The following is a 23,675-nucleotide window of genomic DNA, read 5'->3' as shown; positions in this document are numbered from 1 at the left end:
GGCCCCCGCCACTGCTCCCCCTCCCTGCGCCTGGATTTTCTGTGAAAATCCCCTCTTTTGGGGCACGCACCGTCGCCTCCCCCCAGGTCTTCCCGGGAAATAGGTTTAGGGTGCAAACCTGGTCCCGGGGCACCCCGGGGTGCTGGGGCGCTACTAACCAATAAACTAAACTACTGCCCAGCCGGCGGCAGCACCCGGGGGTGACTTTGTGGGACAGAGTGACAACCCCGGGGTGGGGGGGGACACACAAGGGGTGGGTGGTGGCTGAGAACGGGTGAGCTCGACGCATCTGCTGACACACGAATTTAAGCTTGCGAGAACCTGGAGTGTTCACTCTGGTCCCTACTGATGGCCCCAGCCAAGAGCTCATTTCTTCCTCTGAGTGTAGAGGGAGTGGGAGGGGGTGGAATTTCTTCTGATTAATTAAATTCATTAACCACCCGTGTCCCCAAACTCACAAATTTAAGCTTGCAGAGCTTGGGAGAACCTGGACCGTTCACTCTTGTCCCTACTGATGGTCCCCGCTCAAAAGCTCGTTTCTTAACTTTTCTTCCTCTGAATACAGGGGGGGAATTTCTTCTGACTAATTAAATTCATTAACCACCAGTGTCACCAAACTGCGGGTGTTGCTGGTGCCACCGAGTGCTCTCACCGCCACAGCCCAGCTGAGCTGTTTGTCCGTCCGTCCGTCCCCTCCCGCCAACCCGTCACTTCCCAGCCCCCGTGTCCGGCTATTGTCCCCCCCCATCCGGAACAGGATCCGGCCCCGGTGCCACCCGGGGTGACGGGGATTTGGGGGGGACGGGGACCGGCATGGCGGGCGGCTGGGCGGTGGTGCTGGCCCTGGGGCTCTGCCTGGCCACACTGCGCCAGGGAGGTGAGTGCGGCCCCGGGGGGTGCAAAACTCCCCAAATTCCCTCAAAATTCCCCCAAAATTCCCCCCAGCCCCAGCTGGGCTGAGCCCACGCTTGGTGCACCCACCGGCCTCCGTGTCACCCACAGGCTGCCACCTCCCTGAGACACCCCAACCTGCAGCGGGTAAGGACGGGATGTGGGTGGGGGGACCCCAAAAAATCCACCGTCCCCACCCAACCCACGGCGTCCCCTCTGGCCGCAGCGCTGCGGGACAATTTCCGCCTGCAGCCGGGGGACTTGGTGGCCACGGCGGGACAAGCCCTGGAGCTGGATTGCGTCCCCCCCTCCGGGCACCCCGAGCCCCGCGTCACCTGGAAGAAGGACGGGGTGACCTTGGACGTGAGCGGTGGGCGGTACGTGGTCACCGAGGGGAAGCTGCGGGTGACCCCGGCGCGGCGCAGCGACTCCGGGCTCTACGTCTGCATGGCGGCCAACGCGGCGGGCGAGAGGGAGAGCCGGGGCGCCCGCGTCACCGTCCTGGGTAAGCCAAGCGTCACCCACGGGTGGGGGACACCTCATGTGGCCTCGGTGGCACCTCCTTGATGTCACCCCGCAGAGAAGCCGACCATCGTGCGGCGCCCGAGTGACGTGGTGGCGGCGGCCGGCGGCACGGTGGAGCTGGGCTGCGGCGCGCAAGGGGACCCAGCGCCGCGGGTGCAGTGGCACAAGGAGCGCGGGGACCTCCCATGGGGCAGGTGGGTGGTGGCAGGGTGGGGGTGTCACCTCCCCAGGGTGGGAAGGGGGATGACCAAGAGCTGGTGACGCCCGCAGGCACGAGGTGGACCGGGAGCACACGTTGCGCCTCTTCGCGGTGACGCCGGCCGACGGTGGCACCTACGTGTGCACGGCGCAGAGCCAGCTGGGCAGCGCCGCCGCCACCGCCCGCCTGCGCGTGGAGGGTCAGTGAGGGAACATCCGCGGCCACCACTGTCACCTGGGGTCATCTAGGGGGCCATGTGAGGGGATCTAACAGGGGCCATCTTGTGGAGGTCATCCAAGGAGGTCAACCAAGGGGGGTCCAGCCAAGGCGGGTCCAACCAAGGAGGTCATCCAAGGGGTGTCCAAGGGAGGTCCAACCAAGGCAGGTCCATCCAAGAGGGGTCCATCCAAAGAGGTCATTCAAGGAGAGTCCATCCATGGGGGCCATCCAAGGGAGGTCCATCCAAGGAGGTCATCTAAGGGGGGTCCATCCAAGAGGAGTCCATTCAAGTGGTCTATGTGAGTGGGGCCATCCAGGGAGACATCAGGGTCTCCAGAGATGGGTATCTGAGGTGGGTTCTGGGCAGGTGCCTGGGGACCTTCCTCCTGCCGTCACTCTCCCTCTGCCCCACAGAGCGGCCACCACCTGGCCAATGGGACACTGCCCCACGAGACCTCCTGGCTGTACGGCTCCACCTGGACAACGGCACCGCGCTGCCCGCCGCCGCCGTCCGCCTCCGCTGGCAGGTTGTCCCCACCGGAAGGGTGGGATGTGACATGGGGATGAGGCTGGAGCTCCATCCCCATATCCCATCCTATCTGGTAACCCTTCCCATCATCTCCAGATGCTGGTGCCAGCGCCAGTGCCAGAGGGTTACGTGGTGCTGTACCGCTGCCTGCACCCGGCCAGCACCCCTTGGGTCCAGCAGGATGCGGGCAAGGAGCTCAGTGCCACCGTTGCCGCCCTCCGCAGGGGACACAAGTACGAGTTCAAGGTCAGACCCTACTCTGGTGGGACCCAGGGCTTGGACAGCAACACCAGGCACCTCTGGATACCCGAGGAAGGTGCGTTGGGCGTGAGGGATGGACAGGTGGGTGGGGTCGGTTAGGGGTCCTGGGTGTCTCAGCACGGTTGTCCTGGCAGTGCCGAGCGCGGCGCCCCAGCGTGTCACCGTGGGCCAGGAGGAGACGGGGAACGGCACCGTGGTCGTGAGCTGGGAGCCACCTCCTGCTGAGGCCCACAACGGCATCATCCAGGGCTACCAGGTTTGGGGTGGTGGGGCTGGGGGCACTTCTAGCCAAGGGGGATCCAGCCAAGGTGGGGCCAACCAAAGTAGACATCCACTCCAGGAGATCCATCTAAAGGGGGAATCCACCCAGGGACATCCATCCAAGGGGTCAGTCTAAGGAAGCGGGTCATCCAAACGGATCTAACCCAAGGAGATCTATCCAAGGGGGTTCGTCTCAGGAGGTCATCCAAGAGGGATCCATCGGCAGGGGTCGATCAGGAGGATTCGTCTAAGAGGACCCATCCAAGGGGGGCCAATCCTGTTGGGATCCATCAATGTGGGTCAATCAGGAGGATTCGTCTAAGAGGACCCATCCAAGGGGGGCCAATCCTGTTGGGATCCATCAATGTGGGTCTATCAAGGGGATTCATCTAAGGGGGACCATCAGTGAGGGTCCATCCCAGAGGTGTTGATTCAAAGGGGTCCATCCATCCAAGAGGGATCCATCAACGGGAGTCAATCAAGGGGACTCATCTAAGGGGTCCATCCAAGGGGGTCAATCCTGTTGGGATCCACCATTGAGGGTCCATCAAGACGACTCACCTGCGGGTTTCCATCCTCTCGGTGCCCCCAGGTCTGGTCGGTGGGGGAGGGCTGGCAGCGCCCCACCAACAGGACCGTGGACGGAGGCACCCACCGCTTGGAGACCCTTCTCCCAACCCCTGGGGCCCGATTCTGCGTCCAGGTGGCAGCATTCAACGGCGCGGGGCTGGGTGTCCCCAGCAATGCCACCTGCGGTGTCCTCGGTAGGGGATGGGGGACAAGGCAAGGCGCGGCGGGGTCAAGGTGGTGGCACAGGGGTGACGCTGGTGGCACCTTGCAGGGGTGACGGCGGGGAGCACTGGCGTGGCCCGGGTGCTGCGGCAGCCCGTTGTCATCGCGGCCACCGGCTCATTGCTCTGGGTGGCCTTGCTCGCCCTCCTCCTCCTCCTGTGCCAGCGCCGGGCCGGCCGGGCCGCCGCAGCTCACCACAGGTCAGCGCCGGGGCAGGGGGGGACACGCGGGGTGTGACAGGGGTGGGACACCCTGACGGCACCTCTGGCCCTGCAGGCTGGTGGCCGGTGACTCGCCGTGGCTCAGTGGCCCCTGGAAACCTGGCTGTGCGCCCCCCAACCTCAGCAGCAGCAGCAGCCTCAGCAGCCGCCTCCTGGACCCCCATCCCTCCAGTGAGACCCCGGGGGGCTGGGACCCCCCCCAGAGCCATGGGACCCCCACCCAGTGTCATGGGACTCCTTCCCAGTGCAATGGGACCCCCCACAAAGCCACAGGACCCCCACCCAGCTCCATGGGACCCCCACCCCTCCAGTGAGCCCCTTGGGGGTTGGGACCCCCGCCCAGATCCATGGGATCCCCCCAGAACCATGGGACTCCCCACCCACTGCCACAGGACGCCCAGCCTGAGCCATGGGACCCCCAGCCAAAGCCATGGGACCCCCCACCAAGTGCCATGGGACCCCCCTCCCAGTGACCCCCACCCCTTCAATGAGCCCCTGGGGGGCTGAGACACCCCCCAGAGCCATAAGACCCCCCACCAAGTGCTGTGGGATCCCCCCAGAGCTATGGGACCCTCTCAGAACCATGGGACCCCCACCCAGAGCCATGGGACCCCCACCCAGTGCCATAGGACCCCCCCCAGAGCCATGGGAACCATCCCGCCCCAAATCCATTGGACCCTCCCCAGAGCCGTAGGACCCCTCTCAGAGCCAGGGGACCCTCCCAGTGCTGTCGGACCCCCCGCTAGGTCCATGTGACCCTCCCCCCCCAATGCCATGGGGCCCCCCCAGAGCCATGCCCCCCACCCGGGTGCCCCCATTGTCGTGAGACCTTCTCTAGAGGTGTCAGGGCCCTGGGGAATGGAGGGGACATGGGACACCGAGGTCAGCACCCATGGGTGCCCCCTCTCGCCCCTCCAGCGCTGTCCCTGGAGCCGCCAAGCCTCGGGCCCCCCACTCCCCCCGTCCGAGGGGGGCACCCACCACCCCTTGGGGACACAGGGGGACACCCCGGCGTGCGCACGACCCCCAGCACCCCCAGCCCCGCACCCTGGGAGCGCGTCCGCAAGCCAGGTGGGTCTGGGGGACACGGGGGACATGAGGGGACATGCAGGGACACAGGGGAACAGCGGGGGGGTGGCTCATGGCTCTGTGTCCCCCCGCCACGCAGAGCTGCACCAAGTGCACAGCACCCCGCTGCTCGCCGGTGGCCACGCTCCTGTCACCGGGAGCGGAGGCGAGTGGGGGACAGATCTGGGGCTGGTGACGGGGTGGCCTCAGAGAAGGGGACACGATGGCGACACCGCCACCGCTGTGATGGCCGGAGGGGACCCTGTCTTCAGCTCCCCGAAACCGCAGCGGGGCAGCACCTCGCTGGCCTCCCCTGTCACCGGGCCACCGGTGACACCCCCGGCACCCCCTCGAGCTTGGCACCCGCCGGTGACACGGTGAGTCTGGGTGTCCCCACCCTGGGGACACGATTGGGTTCCCCAACCCTGATAGTGCTAGAAAAGCCAGCATGTCCCCTCCACCCACAGGTGTGCGGCCACCGTGTGCCACAGGGATGTGTCCCCCATCACCAGGAGCCCCAAGGATGTGTCCCCTGTCACCAGGAGCCCCAGGGACATGTCAGCTGTCACTGGGATCCCCAGGGACATGTCCCCGGTCACCAGGTGCCCCAAGGATGTGTCCTCGGTCACTGGCATCCCCAGGGACATGTCCCCAACCACCAAGAGACCCAAGGACGTGTCCTCAGTCACCAGGATCCCCAGGGACACGTCTCTGGTCACTGAGAGCACCAGGAACGTGTCACCTGTCAGCAGGCACCCAAGGGACATGTCCCTGGTCACTGAGCATCCCAAGGACACGTTCCTGGCTACCAGGCACCCCAAGGAGCCACCACCAGCCACCAGGCACCAGAGGGACACGATCCCGGCCACCAGGCACCCTGAGGACACGTCCCTGGTCACCAGGTGTGCCAGGGACATGTCCCCAGCCACCAGGCATCCCAAGGAGGTGTCCCAGGTCCCTGGCCACTGCAGGGACACTTTCCTGGGGAGCAGGTACCCCAGGGACATGTCCCCAGCCACCAGGAAGCCCAGGGACCCATCGCCATTGACCAAGGACCAGAGGGACATGTCCCCAGCCACTGGGCACCCCAAGGACATGTCCCCAGCCAGTAGGCACCCAAGGGGCATGTCTCCAGTCACCAGACTCCCCAAGGAGAAGTCCCCAGCCACCAGGCACCGCAGTGACACATTCCTGGCCACCAGGTACCCAAACACGTCCCTGGCCACCAAGCGCCCCAGGGACCCATCACCAGTGACCAGGCACCCACGGGACACATTTCTGGCCAGCAGCTACCCGAAGGACATGCCACCGTCCACTGTGAAGGACACGTCCCCAGACACCAGGCACCCCAGGGACATGTCCCCTGTCACCAGGCACCCTCAGGAAATGTCCCCAGTCACTGGTCACCGGAGGGAAATGTTCTTGGGCAACAGGTACCCCAAGGACACGTCCCTGGTCACCAGGCACACCAGAGATGTGTCCCTGGACACCAGTTGCCCCATGGACCACATCGCTGGTGACCAGAGCCCCAAGGGACATATTCCTCATCACCAGGTACCCAAGGGACACATCACCAGCCACCAGGCATCCCAAGGACACATCTCCAGCCACCGGGCACCCAACAGACACATCCCCAGCCACCAGGCACCCTCAGGAGATGTCGCCAGTCAGTGGTCACCGGAGGGACACGTTCTTGGGCAACAGGTACCCCAAGGACACGTTCCTGGTCACCAGGTACTCCAGAGACGCATCACTGGTGACCAGGCTCCCAAGGGACATATTCCTGGCCACCAGGTATCCCAAAGACACATCCCCAACCACCGAGTACCCAAGGGACATGTCCCCTGTCACCGGGCGCCTCTCGCCAGCGTTCAGCGATGGCGTTCTCACGCCACAGCAGGTGGCTGAGGACCTGGAGATGGACCAGGACACCACCTGCCCCAGGTGACCAGGACACCACCTGCCCCTGGAAGACCCTCATGGTGGCAGCATTCCCTGGTGCCAGCTCTGTCCACATTGTGTCCCCCGCAGCCCCCCGGTGCCCACCATGCCGCGGTCCTTCTCGCCGCTGCACACCTATGGCTACATCTACGGGCCACCGGCCTCTGAGCTGGGCGAGGAGGACGAGGAGGATGAGGACGAAGAGGAAGAGCGGCCAGTGACGCAGGGGTCACCAGGGGGGTCCCTGCTGAACGGGTGGGGGTCGGTGTCCGAGGACAACTTGGCCAGCGCCCGCTGCAGCCTGGTGAGCTCCTGCGACGGCTCCTTTCTCCTGGACGCCAGCTTCGCCCGCGCGCTGGCCGTGGCTGTCGATGGCCTCGGCTTCGGCCTCGGGGACACTGACGGTGGTTACGGGGGTGAGCCACGTGTCCCAAGACCCCAAGCATTATCATCTCCCACGGAGATGTGACCCCATCGTGACACCATGGTGATGCCACCATCTCCCGGCAGGTCCCTCACCGCCACCATCACCGTCACCCTTGGAAAGGGTGTTCTCACCCAGCGTCCCCATCCCAACCTGGGAGCGGCGGGGGACAGCGCTGGGGGTCCCATGGCACGGTGAGCCCTGATGCAGAGGTGACGGGCGCTGGGGGTGTCACCCATTGTGGGGTGCTGGAAAATGTCCCCTTTCCTTTCCAGGTGGCCATGGGAGTGGCAGCTCCTGGGCCAGGGTGGGTGGAGAGCAGGGGACAGAAGGGACAGGAGCATGGATGTCCCCAAGGGGGAGGATGCGGCAAGGCCAGAGTCCCCTCAGCTCGGCTAAAATGCAGTTTTATTAAGCGATTGCCCAAAAAGGGGCTTTCTGCTCGAAGAAGCCACCCATGGAGGGTGGGTGGCACCAGGGTGGGCGGGTGTCACCCCTCCCCCGGTGTTCTTGTTGTCCCCAAGTGTCCTCAGCCCTCCCCAGAGTTCACATCCTCCCAAGTGTCCTCACCCTCGTCAGATGTCCCCGTCCTTCCCCAACATCCCCCGACCATCCATTGTCCACCCAAAGTGTCCTTGTCCTTCCCCAGGGTCATTGTCCCCATCACCATCCTCGTCCCCACTGACCATTCTCATTCCTTCTGTCCCCATCCTTCCCGACCATCCGTGTCCTTCCTCAGTGTCCTTGTCCCACCTCAACCACCCTTGGCCCCCTCAAGTGTCCTCGTCCCTCCCAAGCCACCTTGTCCTTCCCTAATGTCCTTGTGCCCCCTCCGAGTGCCTTTGTTCCTCCTGAGCATCCTTGTCCCCAGGGTCCTCGTCCCTCCCAATTGTCCTTGTCCCCAGGGTCCTCATCTCTCCTGAGCATCCTCGTCCCTCCCAATTGTCCTTGTCCCCAGGGTCCTCATCTCTCCTGACCATCCTCGTCCCTCCCAATTGTCCTTGTCTACAGGGTCCTCATCCCTCTTGAGCATCCTTGTCCCTCCCCAGTGTCCTCATCCCTCCCAGCTGTCCTTGTCCCCAGGTTCTTCACCCCTCTGCGAGCATTCTTGTATATCCTGACTGTCCTTGCCTCCCCCACAAGCACCCGTGTCCCCGCCTCGTGCTGTCACCCACGAGACACTGGCTCCATGTCACCCTATTTCCATGGTATCACTCTGAAATTAAAGAGCATCCCCTCGTCCCCGCAGTGTCCCCATCCCCATGTCCCCAACCCCGCCACTGACTCATCCTCTGTTTCATCGCTTCTCCTGCGCCGGGCAGGGACACGGAGGACGGTGACGGTGGCCGGTCCCTTCGCCATGGTCCCCCCGTGTCTGGCTGCGCCCCGAGCCGTGGCCGCGGGAGCCGGTGGAGCCGCGGGATGAGACGCTGCCCGTGGTGGAGCAGCTGCCAGACGCGTGTCCTCGGGGCAGGCAGGGGGCTTTGTAGGGGACAACCTCATCTGCAGAGGAGGGGACAAGGTTGGGGTTCGCCGATGACACCCCCCTCAGACCCCGGTGACCCCGGCTTACCACCACGGGGAGGGCGATGAGTGACCTTGTGCTCTGGCGAGGGGCCGGGGGTGTCACCTGGCGGTGGCAGCGGTGGTGGCGGCAGGTCTGTGGCGAGAGGGGGAGAGGGTTGAACCCCCCCAGATCCCCCGGACCCTGCTGTGTCCCCCCACTCACCTCCAGGCTGCTTTTCCCAGTGGTAGCGGCTGCATTTGACTTTCGGTCGACTTTTCGGGGTCTCCCTGCGGATTTTCCCTGGCAGTGACAGCATCGTCAGCCCCACTGGCCGGTGACAACCCCCCAAAATGTCCCCTCAGGGCTCACCTGTGCCGGTGGGGCAGCGGGGTTGGGGCTGGTGGCCCTCAGTGGCATCAGGACTTGCTGGGGTGCTGGGTGCCCGTGGCGGGGTGCTGGTGCCGTGGAGGGGGGGCCTGGTAAAGAAGGTAGGGAGAAGCACACCTGGATAACAGCTGCAAGGCTGCGCACACAAATGCACATCTGGATGTGTGCAATGCCACAGCTGGATTGGATGAGCACAGCTGTATGGCTGGAGCACATCTGGATAATGATACACTTGTGTGTGGCTGTGGTGCAGCTGCTCATCTGGATTATTGCACAGCTGGATTGCAATAACACATCGGGCATGTGAAAGCACAGCCGGGTTGTGTCACAGCTGGATCACAGCACAGCTGGGTGTTATCTGCAGAGCTGGATCGGGTGCTCAGCCGGCTCACAGCACAGCTGGAATACAGCACAGCTGTATTATGGGTGCACAGCTGGGTCATTGACACTCAGCTGGATCACAGCTAAGCTTGTTTGTGGATGCACTGTTGGATCATGGATAGACACCTGGATCACATCACATCTGGATTGCCGTTGCACAGCTGGTTTGCAGTGGTACAGCTGTCCCCTGATGCCACAGCTGTGTTGCAGTGGTCACACTGGCACAGCTGGATTGTGCTGGCACCACCAGATGGTGGGAGCGCTGGGGCATGATGGCACAGCTGGATGGCAACATCCCAGCATGCTCATGAGGCACAGCTGGATTGTCACAACATGGCCAGCGCACAGCCTTGTGGGTGGGTCATGAAGGGACATCCGGACCCTGATGAGACATCTGGACCCCAATGACATGGCCGGACCACGATGGCACAGCAGGGTAGGATGGTGACAACATGACTGGATTGTGGTGGGACATGCAGACCCTGATGGGACAGGCAGACCCTGTTGGGACACACAGACCCCAATGGGACATCTGGACCTTGATGGGACATCCAGACCCCAATGACGTGGCTGGACCATGGTGGCACAGCAGGGCCAGATGGTGACAACATGGCTTGTGGTGGGACATCTGGACCATAGTGGGACATTTGGAGCCCAATGGGACATCCAGACCCCTACGAGACATCTGGAGCCAAATGACACAGCTGGACCGCGATGGCATGGCAAGGTTGCACTGTGACAACATGGCTGGTTTGTGATGGGACACCCAGACTGTGGTGGGATATCCAGACCCCAATGGGACTTCCGAACCCTGATGACACACCCAGACCCTGATGGGACATCTGGACCCTGATGACACAAGGACCAAGGGAGGTCCCTCTCCTACCGGGGCAGGCGGGGGCTCTGGAGGTCACGCAGGTGGGGGACATCCTCGGCGGTGTGGGGTGACAGCGTCAGCGTGGCGGTGGAGGAGGTGGGTGAAGATGTGATGGTGACACAGGGGACATCCTCACCGGGGTACCACTCTTCTGTCCCCAACCTGCAGGGTGGGGGCCACGGGGTGGACACTGGGACCAGCACACCCTGTGTCCCCCCCAACAGCCCTCCCCACTCACCCTCTGGCTGCATCTTCCTCTTCATCCTCCTCCTCCTCCTCCTCCTGGGCGCAGCGGCTGAGCTCGCTGGCCGAGGGCGGCGGGGGCAGCAGCTCCGTCCAGGTCACCACAGGCGGGTTCACTGCATGTCCCCGCATCTTCCCGTTGGCCCCTGCAGCGAGGAGTGATGCGGGGAGGGGACGGCGCCACCGGCACCCATGTCCCTCTGACCCATCCCTACCATGCTCGGCTCGGCCGCGGGGCGCCTGGGGGGCCGGGGTATCGATGGGCTGGGGTCCCCCTGCGATGTAGGGGGTGCCGTGCTGGGAGAAGGGCCGGGGGAAGCTGCGGAGCTCCTCGCCAACCCCCTCCACGGTGCTGTACACCGGCCCCTCGCCAGCCCCCGCACCAAACTGCTCCATCTGCGCGATGTAGCGGGTGATGCCGGCGGCTGCGGAACACAACTGCTGCCGTCAGTGCCAACCGTGACCCCCCCAATCCACCGCCCCCATCCCCGCGGTAACCCCCTCACCGTTGTAGTACCGCTCGGTGGCCCCCAAGGCACCGGCCGTGCCGCCACCACGCCACGTGTCCGCCAGCCACGGGTGACCCCCTCCGGCAGCCGCCCTGCGAGGAGAGGAGTGACGGGGTGACAGGGGAAGGTGTTGGGGTTCCAGGGGTTTTTGGGGGCCCGGGGGGGGTTACCTGGGGCTGCCACGTGCCGGGAAGGCAACTGCAGAAAGGGGCGGGGGCGAGGGGCCGCGCCGGCACCCTGCGGCACCCATCGGCTTCCCGGCAGGCGTATAGGCGAAGGAAGCTGTGGAGAGAGGTGGGGGGTGTCGGGAGGTGCTGGGTGCCGGGGTAGGGGTGTCCCAGGGGTGGCACCCACCCCCCGTACCGGCAAAATGGCTCAGCTCCTTCTTCCTGCGGCGGCGGCTGTAGAGCCAGGCGGCCAAGGCGGCGAGGATGAGCCAGCACGCGCCGCCCACACCAGCGATGAAGGCCGGCTGCCGGGCCACTGCTGCCACACGCTCGGCCACGCTGGTGCCACCCGCTGTCCCCACGTCACGCTCGGCCAGGGGGGCTGCAAGCAACGTGGGATGATGAGGAGCCGTCCCCGTCACTCCTGCCACCCCCAACCATGGTGACCAGGGACTCACCGACGCGGATGGGGATGGGGATGGGGACACTGCGGATTCAACTGTGCCGCCCCCAACCGTGGTGACAAGGGATTCACTGATGGGGACACTGCAAGGCCACCCCTCAGTCATGGTGATGAGGGACTCACTGATGTGGATGGGCATGGGGACACTGTGGGGTCACCCTTGCCACCCCCAGCACAGTGATGGGGGACTCACCAATGCAGACGAGGACACTGCAGTTTCACGCCTACCACCCCCAACTGTGGTGGCAAGGGACTCACCGATGCGGATGGGGATGGGGACACTGCGGGCACCCACGCCAGCACTGGTGGCGGCGGCGACCTCGGCGCGGTAAGGGACACCGGGGACCAGACCCCGCAGCACCGTCGCCAGCACCGTCCCCTCCACGCTCTGGTTGATGTGGAAGCGGCTCTCGTTGCCCAGGCACCAGATCTGGGGTTGGGACACGATGGGGACACAGTGACATGGGGGACAGAGGGGACCCGCCATGCCACCTGCCCTTACCTGGTAGTCGCGGATGACTCCGTTCTGCTCGGCTGGCGGCGGCGGCTGCCACGAGATGCGGACGCTGGTGCCGTTCCCGACCACGCTGACAGCTCGTGGTGGGCCACTGGGGGCTACCGGGGGGACACGCATGCTATGTCACCTCCAGGTGACACCCCCACCGTCCTCTCCGTCCCCACACTCACCCGCCTCGGGGGTGCGCAGGGTGCGCACGGCGCTGTCAGGGCCGTGGAGCTGCTGGAAGAAGGGCCTGACCTTGACCTCATAGTCCTGGCCGCGGCGCAGGTGGGTGAGCAGGAGCCCCCGCTCCCCCCGCGCCACCCGCGCCTCCTCCCAGCGCCCGCCGCGCCGCCGGAACAGCACCCGGTAGCCCTGCAGGAAGGGCGGTGGCCGCTCCACCTGGGGACATGAGGGGACATGGGGTAGGGAGGACGCTCAGTGCTGGGTGCCCGGTGGCGGTGCTGGTGGCGGTGCGGTGCGGGGCAGCACTCACGGTCCAGGAGAGGCGGACGGTGCCCGGTGGCAGCACCACAGGCTCCTGGAGGTGCACAGCCACTCGTGCCAGGTCTCGCTGCATCTCCTGGGGGTCCAGCCCCGGTGACGTGGGGCTGGGGGCTGCTGGAGGCAGGAGAGAGGGGTGGGGATATGGGCACCGCTGTTGGCATTGTTGGGTGGGGAGGCACCCAAGGGTGGTGGGTCCTTGGGCACCTCTGTCAGCATCACCAAACAGTGATGCACCCAAGGGTGCTGGGTGCCCTGGCACCTCCATCAGCATCACTAAGTGGGGATGTACCCAAGGCTGGTGGGTCCATGGGCAACGCTATTGGCATCATTGTGTGGGGACACAAGCAAAGGTGATGGGTCCACGGGCACCTCCGTTTGTACCATTGGGTGGGGACACACACAAGGATGTTTGGTTCATGGGCACCTCCATCAATGTCACAAAGCAGGGAAGCACCCAAGGGTGGTAGGCCCATGGGCATCTCCGTTGGCATTGTAGGGCTGGGATGCACCCAAGAGTGGTGGGTCCTTGGGTGATTCCACTGGTGTCACCAAGAGGGGACGCACCCAAGGTCCTGTGTGCCCTGGCACCTCCATCATTGTCCCCAAGCAGAGATAGACCCACGGGTGGTGGGTCCATGGCCACCTCCACCAGTGTCCCTGCCAGGTCTCACCTTGGGTGCGCACGGGCTCCGAGATGCCGCTGGGGTCGCTGAGCCCATGGGCGTTGACCGCCCGCACCAAGAAGAGGTAGACGGTGTCGGGGACAAGGCCGCTCACCGTGTGGCTGTCACTCTCCACGTCAGTTGCCACCGTCTGCCACGGGCCACCCACTGCCTGGCTGTTGGGGGACAGGGGTGACCCGTGGTGGGGTGGCATTGAGCCACCACGTCACCCCTGGAGCCAGAGAAGACACTTGTGAGATACCTAAAAGCCTCCACGATGTAGGAGGTGACATCAGTGCCATTGCTGTCCTCGTTCCCTTTCCAGCTCAAGGTGACACTGGTCTGGGTGATGTTGGTGACCACAGGGGTGGAGGGTGGCCTGGGGAGGACACTGGGCTGGGGGGATGGTGGGGAAAGGCTGGATCCTTCCTCTGTGGGGAGACGCAGGGAGATGTAGGGTGGTTTTGTCCAGTGCCACGGTGTCCCTGGCGTGGTGACGTCCCCAGCGTGGCCATGTCCCCGTCACACACCTTGCACCTCCAGGGAGCTGCCCCAGCGCGTCTCGCCCACCGAGCTGGTGGCCACACACTCGTAGTGCCCAGAGTCGGTCACCTGCGGGAGGAGAGCTCCTGTCCCATCACCCTGAGCACCTGTCATCCTGGCACCCACCACCCTGAGCACCTGTCACCTCAACATCCACCACCCTGAGCACCCATCACCGTCAGCACCCACCACCCTGAGTACCCACCAGCCCTTTCAACCAGCATCCTGAACACCCTGAACTCCACCATCCTGAGCACCCGTCACCTCGGCACCCACCATCCTGGGAACCCGCCAGCCCTTTCAACCATCATCCTGAGCACCCTCCACCCCTTGCACCCGCCATCCCTTGTACCCACCACTCTGAGCACCCGCCACCTGAGGACCCACCAACCCTTGCACCCACTTTCCTGGGCACCCAGCACCCTTCGTGCCCAACACCCCAAGTACCCACCACCCTTTTCAAACACCATCCATCACACCCACCTCCTTGAGCATCCACCACCCATCACCCTTTGCACCCACCACCCATCACACCCGCCTCCCCGAGCACCCACTTCCTTTTGCACCCACCACCAGAGCACCCGTCTCCTTTAGCACCCACCAACCTTTGCATCCACCACCAATTGCACCCACCACCCTGGGCACCCAGCGCCCTTTGCACCTACCACCCCAAGTACTCACCACCCTTTTCAAATGCCACCCGTTGCATCCACCACTCTGAGCACCCATCACCCTGAGCTCCCACCACTTAAGCACCCACCACTTGAGCACCCACCTCCCCTGACACTCACCACCCATCACACCCACCTCCCATTATACCCACAACTGTGAGCACCCACCACCCCTTTTAACCATCACCCATCACCCTTCACACCCACCACCCTGAGCACCCATCTCCTTTAGCACCCACCACCCATCACACCCACCAACCCTTGCAACCATCACTCTGAGCGCCCACCAACCTTTGCACCCACCACCCATTGCACCCACCCACCTAAGCTCCCACCACTGCGAGCTTCCACCACCCATTGCACCCACTTTCCTGAGCACCCATCTCCCTTGGCACCCACCTCCCTGAGCACCCCCACCCGCAGACCCCCCATCCTGCAGTGCCACCCCACGGGTGCCCCAGGGGTGGGTGCCGGCTCACCCGGAGCCCGGTGATCTGCAGGGTGCCATTCTCCAGCAGGCTGGCACGGGGCTGGGCACCCACCAGGGCGCTCCCATCCTTCAGCCACCCCACGCTGGCTGGGGGGTCACCACCCCCGACCCGGCACGGCAACCACGCCGTGGCACCCACCAGCAGCACAGTGTGGTTAGCGGGACCCGGGGATGCCAGCGGTGGGTGCTCAACTGGCGCTACGGTGAAAAGAGGGGGGAAGGACAGGAATTCTGGGAGTCACTCGTGCACTGAGTGTGCCCGTTCTCTGCCAGCACGGGACTTACCCCCTGTCACCTGCAGGCGCGCCCTGGCCAGGACGCTGCCGGCCACGCTGATGGCCTGGCACAGGTAGTGGCCGGCATCACCGGGCTGCACGGCGGTGATGGTGATGGCGCCAGCTGGGCTCACCGAAACACGGGTGGTGGCGTGAGGGGGCTGGGCCGGGAAGAGCAGCGTCTGGGCGGAATAGGGTGAGGATGAAGATGGGGCTGGGATGAGGATGGGGATGGAGATGGGATGAGGATGAGGATGAAGATGATAAGGATGAGGACAGGAATGAGGATGGAGATGGAGATGAAGATGAGGATGAGGATGGGAATGGGATGAGGATGAAGATAAGGATGAGGATGATGGGGATGGGGATGGGGATGAGGATGAGGATGGGGGATGGGATGAGGATGAAGATAAGGATGAGGATGATGAGGATGAGGATGGGGATGGGGATGAGGATGAGGATGGGGATGGGGATGAGGATGGGGATGAGGATGGGGGATGGGATGAGGATGGGGGATGGGATGGGGATGGGATGAGGATGAAGATAAGGATGAGGATGGGGATGGGGATGAGGATGAGGATGAGGATGGGGGATGGGATGAGGATGAGGATGATGAGGATGAGGATGAGGATGGGGATGGGGATGAGGATGAGGATGGGGATGGGGATGGGGATGGGGATGGGGATGGGGGATGGGATGGGGATGGGATGAGGATGAAGATGATGAGGATGAGGACAGGAATGAGGATGAGGATGTGGACAGGCACAGTGACAGGGATGGACACAGGGCTGGGGACATGGACGGACACAGGGCTGGGGACAGGGATAGGCGCAGGGACACACCTGGCTGCCCTCCTTCTGCCAAAAGACAGCGGGCGGCGGGTTGCCTTTGCTCTGGCACTGGAAGGTCACACTCTGCCCGGGGTTGACAGTCTGGTCGCGGGGGCTGGTGACAAGCTGGGGCGGCACTGCCATGGCGTGGAGAGAGAAAAAGGCTCATCCGGCTGCTCTGCCAGCACCCATGGATGGTCCCTCGGGGACCCCCCTTACCGTGCACCGTGAGGGTGCCGGACGCCTCTGCCCTGCCCACACTGTTGTCGGCCACGCAGGTGTAGGTGCCCTCGTCAGCCGCCTGCAGCCGCTGGATCCGCAGCGTGTTGTTGGGCAGCACCTCCCACCTGGGGACACGGGGACCCCACCAGGCCACAGCGCTGGCAGGGTGCCAGGGCACCAGGGAGGGTGCAGGGTGCCGCGGGGATGTGGGATGTGGTGAGGGTGTGCGATGTGACAGGGATGCGGGATGTGATGCGATGGAGATGTGGGATGTGATGGGGATGCAGGATGCAGCGAGGTTGCGAGATGTGATGGGGATGTGGGATGTGATGCGATGGAGCTGTGGGATGTGATGGGGATGCAGGATGCAGTGAGGTTGCGAAATGTGATCAGGATGCAGTGAGGTTGTGGGATGCGATGGGGATGTGGGATGTGCCGCAACAGGGATGCGGGATGCAGTGAGGATGCAGGATGTGATGTGATGGGGATTTGGGATGTGACAGGGATGCGGGATACAGTGAGGATGCAGGATGTGATGTGATGGGGATTTGGGATGTGACAGGGATGCGGGATGCGGTGAGGTTGTGGAATGCAATAGGGATGCAATGGGGATGTGGGATGTGATGGGTATTTGTGATGCGACAGGGATGAGGGATGCAATGTGATGGGGATGCAGGATGCAATGAGGATGCAGTGAGGGTACAGGATGTGATGGGGATGAAGGATACGGTGAGGAAACAGGATGTAATGGGGATGTGTGATATGATGCGATGGGGATGCAGGATGTGATGGGGATACCCAATGTCATGGGGATGCAGGATGCAACAGGGATGTGGAATGCAATGTGATGGAGACGCGGAATGTGACAGGAATGTGGGATATGATGGGGATGTGGGATGTGACAGGGATGCAGAATGTGACGGTGATGCAGGATATGGCAGTGATGTGGGATGTGAGGGGATCTGAGATGCCGTAATGATGCAGGATGTGATGCGATGGGGATGCAGGATGTGATGGGGATACTCACTGTGATGAGAATGCGGGATGCAACACAGATGCGGGACGTGATGGGGATGCAGTGGAGATACTCAATGCTACAGCGATCCAGGATGCGGTGAAGATGCAGGTTGTGATGGGGATGCGGGATGCAATGGGGATGGGGGCTGTGATGGGGATGCAGGATGCAATGAGGATGCAGGATGTGATTGGGGATACTTGCTGCCATAGGGATGCGGGATGCAACAGGGATGTGGGATGTGATGCGATGGGGATGCAGGATGCTGTAAGAGTTGGTCTGAAGAGCAGTATTGCCTTAATTTTGCACTTTGAGATGAAGGTAAATGAACCATCACGAGTCCATCACCGACGGAACTGTGACAGATGCGGTGCAGATACTCGCTGCCATGGGGATGCAGGATGCTACAACAATCCAGGATGTGGTGAAGATGCAGGTTGTGACGGGGATGCGGGATGTGACGGGGATACAGGATGCAATGGAGATGCAGGATGTGGTTGAGGATCCAGGATGTGATGAAGATGCGGGATGTGACGGGGATGAAGGATGTGACGGGGATGAAGGATGTGATGGGGATGCAGGATGCAGTGAGGATGCAGGACGCGATTGGGGATACTCGCTGCCATGGGGATGCAGGATGCAACAGGGATGCGGGATGTGATGCCAGAGGGATGCAGGATGTGATGGGGATGCAGCATACAGGTTGCGATGGGGATACTCGCTGCCACGGCGACGCAGGATGCGACAGGGATGCAGGATGCTCTGAGCATGCCAGGCCAGCACACGGCGATGCCCCTGGCCGCACTGCAGCTCGCCCAGCCCCTCGCCCCCCCTTACCTTCCCGGTGGCATCTCCCCCTCCTCCTTGTGCCACCGCGCCACGGGCTGCGGGTCCCCCAGCACCTCGCAGGGAAACTCCGCCGTCCCCTCCACCAGCACCGCCTGGTTCTGTGGCCTTTTGCCGAACGCCGGCCGCTCTGCAGGGAGGTCATCAGTCCTGCCGGGATGCTGTGTCCCCCCCAAAACCACCCCCAAAATGACTCCCCCATCCCAACGCACCGAACACCACCAGCTCGGCCGGCTCGCTGTCCCGCTCGCCCACCATGTTGGTGGCCACGCAGACGTAGACGCCGGCGTCGCTCTTGCGGGCGCTGGGCACCATCAGCTTCCCACCGCGGATCTGCCGGGAGCGTGGCTCAACGGGGGGCTCTGACCCCTCCAAAAAAACACCTATTTGGGGGGAAAACCCCCTTTTCTCACCGTCAGGCGCTCATCCTTGCTGCTGAGCCAGGCGCCGTCCTTCTTCCAGGAGACGCTGGGCTCGGGGTGGCCGCGGGGGGGGACGCACTCCAGGACGGCGGGTTCGCCCGCGGCCACCACCACGTCCCCGGGGGGCTGCCGGAAGTCGTCCCGCAGCACTGGGGGGGACACGTGACCTCAGCCCTGCCTCAGTTTCCCCATCCCTGCCTCAGTTTTCCCATCCCTTGTGCTGCGATATATTCTGTTATTTTCGTTTCTTTTCTCTCATTTTCATTTCTTTTCTCTCATTTTCATTTCTTTTCGATTATTTTCATTTCTTTTCACTTATTTTCATCTGTTTTCACTTCTTTAGACTTCTTTTCATTTACCTTCAACTATTTTCACTTATATTCCTTTCTTTTCATTCTCAGTTATTCTCATTTCTTTTCACTTCTTTTTCTTTCTTTTCCATTATTTTCAACTGTTTTCACTTCTCTTAACCTATTTTCACTTATTTTCACCTATTTTCAATTCTTTTCATCTATCTCCACTTTTTCATTTCTTTTCAGTTACCTTCAACTATTTTCACTTATATTAATTTCTTTTCATTCTGTTTTCTTTTTCTTTAGCTTCTTTTCTTTTCCTTTCTTTTCTTCTTTTCTTTTCTTTTCTTTTTTCTTTTTTCTTTTCTTTTTTATTTCCTTTCCTTTCCTTTTTTCTTTTCTTTTCCTTTCCTTTCTTTTCCTTTCTTTTCCTCTTCTCTTTCTCTTTCTCCTCTCCTTTCCTCTTCTCCTCTTCTCTCTTCTCTTTTCCTTTCTTTCGCTTAATCTCTTTTCACTTATTTTCACCTATTTTCACTTCTTTTCACCCACTTTAAGTTATTTTCACTTATTTTCCCCTTCTTTTCATTTACTTTCAACTCTTTTCACTTAACATTCATGTATTTTCATTTTCAGTTATTCTCGGTTATTTTAATTTCTTTTCGATTGTTTTCACCTCTTTCCAACCCTTTAAATCTATTTTCACCCATTTTCACCACTGTTCACTTCTCAGCACCAGCCCCGCACCCCTCACCCCCCACACCACCCTTGACTCTAACCGCCCCCCAGCCCCCCAAAAATCCATCCCCCCGCTTCTCAAACCCCCATGACCCCCAATGTGCCCCCCATGGGACACTCACCAGCCACCTCCAGGGACGCGTTCCTGCTGGTGGCCTCCCCCAGGTAGTTCCTGGCCACGCAGACATAGACCCCCTCGTCGGGCTTCCCGCGGCGGGCTGGGAGGGTGCGCAGGAAGAAGAGGGACCCCCCCGGGAGGAGGGTGCGGTGGGAACGGGGGTCCTCGCGGTCCGTCTCCACCCGCTCCCCGTCCCGGTACCACTCGACAGCCGGTGCCGGGCGCCCTTCGGCTCGGCAGCTCAGGGTGGCCGGGTCCCCCTTGGAGACCAGGAGGTCCGTGGGGTGCTGGACGATGCGGGGAGGGGTGTCCTCCAGCTGGGGGTGGGAGCCTGCGGGAAAAGATCGGGGGAGGTCCCCACTGTCCCCCAGGGAGGCAGGAATGAGGGGGTTTGGGGGTGTGAGCATCGTCTGTCGGGTTTCTTGGGTGACCAGGAGGTGAGATGAAGTGTGGCTGGGTCTCAGCCCAGTGTTTTTCCCCCCAGGAGGTGAGATGACCAGGAGGTGAGATGAAGTGTGGCCAGGTCTCAACTCGGTGTATCTCCACACAATCCCCCCAGAAGGTGAGATGAAGTGTGGCCAGGTCTCAGCCCAGTGTCATTCCCCACACCTGGGAGGTGAGATGAAGTGCGGCCAGGTCTCAGCCCAGTGTTTCCCCCACACACAGGGTGGGTGCTGATGGGGGGGCAGCAGGACTGGGAGGGTGTCAGACCTCGGACACAGGACAGGGGGACAAAGGAACTCGACTCCCAGTAACGCCCCTTTTCCCCCCAGTTTCCAACTGGGCATCACTGGGGCAATGGACTTGGGGCTGAATTCCCCCAAAAAGGGAGATTTTTTCCATCAGCTGCAAGTGATGATTTTCTGTAGTAGAGCTGGTAACTCCTTCATTTTAAGTTAAAAAACCAAAACAAAACACACAGAAAACCGCATATCGGGTCTGTGGGGCTGTTCCAGGAAAATCCCTGCTGCTAGGGCATGGGAATAATTAATACCCATTAATAATTAATACTCATTAACCCTGCGGTCTAACTGACCGGGTCTGGCTGTCACAGCCCAGTGTCCCCGGTGCAGTTCAGGCTGTGGTCACCGAGTGTCACTGCGACACCAAACCACCACCGCTTTGCACACGCGTGTGTACACACGCTCCTCCCCCTCGAGCATTAAGCGCGGGGTGAGGGGAGATTTGGGGCGCCCTGGGCGGGCAGGATGCGTTGCCATGGCGACGGGATGCGGCTGCCATGGGGACGGGGAGGGATGCTGCGGGGTACCGGGTACCCCATGGGGCAGCAGCGGGGGGGGGCGGGACACAAAAGCAGGGGGGCGAGGGGGCGCAGCTGGGCCCAGTGGCTAATTGGGACAAGTGGGGGGTCAGGCCAGGCCCCCTCCTGTGCCCACGGGGGTTTGGGGACCCTCCTGCCCCGATCAGTCACTCAGAGCCAAAGAGAGGTGGAAAAGCTCAAAAAGGGCTTAAAATTCAGGTGACACCCCCCCACACCACCCTAGTTTGTCCTGGCTGTCCCCCTCTGCCCACCTCCTCCTTCCTGGCTCGGGGACACGGAGTTGGTTTGGGGACATGAGGCTCGTTTGGGGACACAGGGTTGATTTGGGGACACAGGGCTGGTTTGGGGGCACGAGGCTGGTTTGGGGACACAGGGTTGGTTTGGGGACACAGGGTTGGTTTGGGGACACAGGATGGGTTCGGGGACATGAGGCTGGTTTGGGGACACAGGGTTGGTTTGGGGGCACAGGGCTGGTTTGGGGGCACAGGGCTGGTGTGGGAACACGAGTCCTCTCCCAGCTCAGGGTCAGGGGGTTGGTCTGGGGACACGAGGCTTCTTTGGGGACATGGGGTCAGTTTAGGGACACTGGGGCTGATATGGGGGCACCAGGCTGGTCCTGGCTTGGGGTCTGGGGTCTGGTTTGGGGACGTGAACCTGGTTTAGGGACACAGGATAAGTTCAGTTGAGGTTTTGGGGATCAACTTAGGGACACAGGGTTGGTTTGGGGACACTGGGTCAGTCCTGGTTTGGGGTCTAGGGGCTGGTTTGGGGACATAGGGTCGCTCCCGATTTGAGGACACAGGGCTAGTCCTGGGCACTGTTTGGGGACACGAGATCATCGCTCTGGGGGCGGGTCCGGGGACATGGAGCCGGTCCCAGGGTGGGGGAAGCGGTGTTGATTTGGGGACACCGGCTTGCTCCCAGACTGGGGACACGGGGCAGCTCCCACTGTGGGGATATGGGGACGATTTGGGGACCTGGAACCGACCGGTTCCAGGTGGGGGTTGGTCCACAGCCCGGGGCTCGGGGCTGCAGGACCAGAACCGGGGACACTGGAAGGGGGGGACAGCGGGACCCTGGGACGGGGGGACAGCGGGACCCTGGGACGGGGGTACCCCGGGACAAGGGGACACAGGGACAGCGGGACGGGGGAACTGCAGGACCCAGGGACAGTGGGACCGGGAGACAGGGCGGCAGCGGGACCCAGGGACACCAGGACAGCGTGACAGGGCGACAGGCGGACACCGGGACACAGGGAGAGCGGGACAGCGGGACACTGGGACACCGGGACCGAGGGACAGCAGGACGCCGGGACAGCGGGACAAGGGGACAGAGGGACAAGGGGCCACGTACCGTTGCCGAGGGGGAGACCGATGGTTCGGTTGGTGCCGAGCAGGAGCCGGGAGGAGTTGGAGCCCTCGGCCCCCAGCGAGTCGGCGAACAAGTTCATCTGCAGCAGCGTCTTCAGCAGGTACCGCAGCATCCTGGGCTTGGTTAAGTTCGGCTTGGCTCGGCTGAGCACTGCCCGACCCAGCGCGGCTCGGCACGGCAGAGTTCGGCGCGGCTGGGGTGGTTAGGCTCAGCTCACCACGGTCCGACCCAGCTCGGCTCGGCTTGGTTCGGCTCGGCTGAGCTCAGCTGGGCTCGGCTCAGCACGGTCTGATCCAGAGCGGCACGGCTCGGCTCAGCTCGGCTCAGCAAGGTCAGACCCAGTAGGGCTCAGCTCGGTTCGGTTCGGCAAAAGTCCGAGCCAGAACGGTTCGGCTCAGCAAGGTCCGACCCAGAACGGTTCGGCTCAGCAAGGTCCGACCCAGAACGGCTCGGCTCAGCAGAGTCCGACCCAGAACGACACGGCTCGACTCGGCCCAGCAGGGTCCGACCCAGAACGGCTCAGTTCGGCTCGGCTCAGCAGGATCCGATCCAGAAAAGCTCGGCACAACTGAGCTCGGCTCGACTCGCTTGAGCCCGGCTCGGCTCGGCTCGGCTCTGCGCGAGCCGATCCAGCACGACTCGGCACGGCTGAGCTCGGCTTGGCTCAGCTCGGCTCAGCACGGTCCGGACCCAGCACGGCTGAGCTCCGCTCAGCCCAGCACGGCTCAGCTGGGCTCGGCTCTGCCCGCGGCGCCGCCCCCGGGTCCGGGGGCAGAAGGGCGGGGGGGGCGCGGCCAACACGGGGAGGGGGAGGAGAACAGGAAAAGATGGGGTGTCCCTGCCCCCCCTTGGGGTCGGGGGGGAAAAGTAGGAACCTCTGCGAGATGCCTACTGAATTCCTAATCAGCAATTAGCCGCTTAATTAATGAGGAGGGGTTGATATGTGAAGCAATGTGCCCCATTACCGGGGGGGGGGGTTGTAACATCTGTGCGCACATCCGGGGGTCGAGGGGCTGGATGGGGTGAACG

The 23,675-nt window shown here is 62.6% G+C and overlaps 2 protein-coding genes across 2 annotated transcripts; one reads left to right on the top strand and one right to left on the bottom strand.

Annotated features, from left to right (window-relative positions):
- The first annotated feature begins 759 nt into the window (after nt 1-759).
- ROBO4 (roundabout guidance receptor 4) lies at nt 760-8,564 on the top strand. The gene is made up of 20 exons (XM_065651955.1): nt 760-877; nt 1,003-1,038; nt 1,118-1,396; nt 1,472-1,610; nt 1,687-1,814; nt 2,249-2,361; nt 2,460-2,679; nt 2,759-2,880; nt 3,478-3,649; nt 3,727-3,877; nt 3,954-4,069; nt 4,817-4,969; nt 5,067-5,343; nt 5,434-6,168; nt 6,253-6,399; nt 6,521-6,670; nt 6,761-6,910; nt 6,998-7,323; nt 7,418-7,525; nt 7,607-8,564. Exons 1-20 carry the CDS (start codon nt 814-816, stop codon nt 7,744-7,746), a joined length of 3,726 nt encoding a protein of 1,241 aa, XP_065508027.1. The 5' UTR covers nt 760-813; the 3' UTR covers nt 7,747-8,564.
- A 64-nt stretch (nt 8,565-8,628) lies between these two features.
- Nucleotides 8,629-22,758, bottom strand: ROBO3 (roundabout guidance receptor 3). The gene is made up of 26 exons (XM_065651892.1): nt 22,629-22,758; nt 19,998-20,324; nt 18,839-18,996; nt 18,638-18,758; nt 18,417-18,555; nt 16,562-16,689; nt 16,355-16,479; nt 15,523-15,694; nt 15,227-15,435; nt 14,062-14,145; nt 13,796-13,962; nt 13,543-13,709; nt 12,861-12,985; nt 12,553-12,766; nt 12,368-12,480; nt 12,124-12,295; nt 11,599-11,784; nt 11,406-11,517; nt 11,233-11,327; nt 10,989-11,151; nt 10,722-10,871; nt 10,493-10,645; nt 9,208-9,314; nt 9,061-9,138; nt 8,905-8,991; nt 8,629-8,834 (listed from the first exon to the last, which is right to left on the bottom strand). Exons 1-26 carry the CDS (start codon nt 22,756-22,758, stop codon nt 8,629-8,631), a joined length of 3,888 nt encoding a protein of 1,295 aa, XP_065507964.1.
- Nucleotides 22,759-23,675: the final 917 nt, after the last annotated feature.

This window comes from Caloenas nicobarica, chromosome 26, assembly GCF_036013445.1.
Source record: "Caloenas nicobarica isolate bCalNic1 chromosome 26, bCalNic1.hap1, whole genome shotgun sequence".
Lineage (NCBI taxonomy): Eukaryota > Metazoa > Chordata > Aves > Columbiformes > Columbidae > Caloenas > Caloenas nicobarica.
The sequence above is the reverse complement of the archived record's forward strand: the minus strand, read 5'-3'. Positions and strand labels throughout refer to the sequence as shown.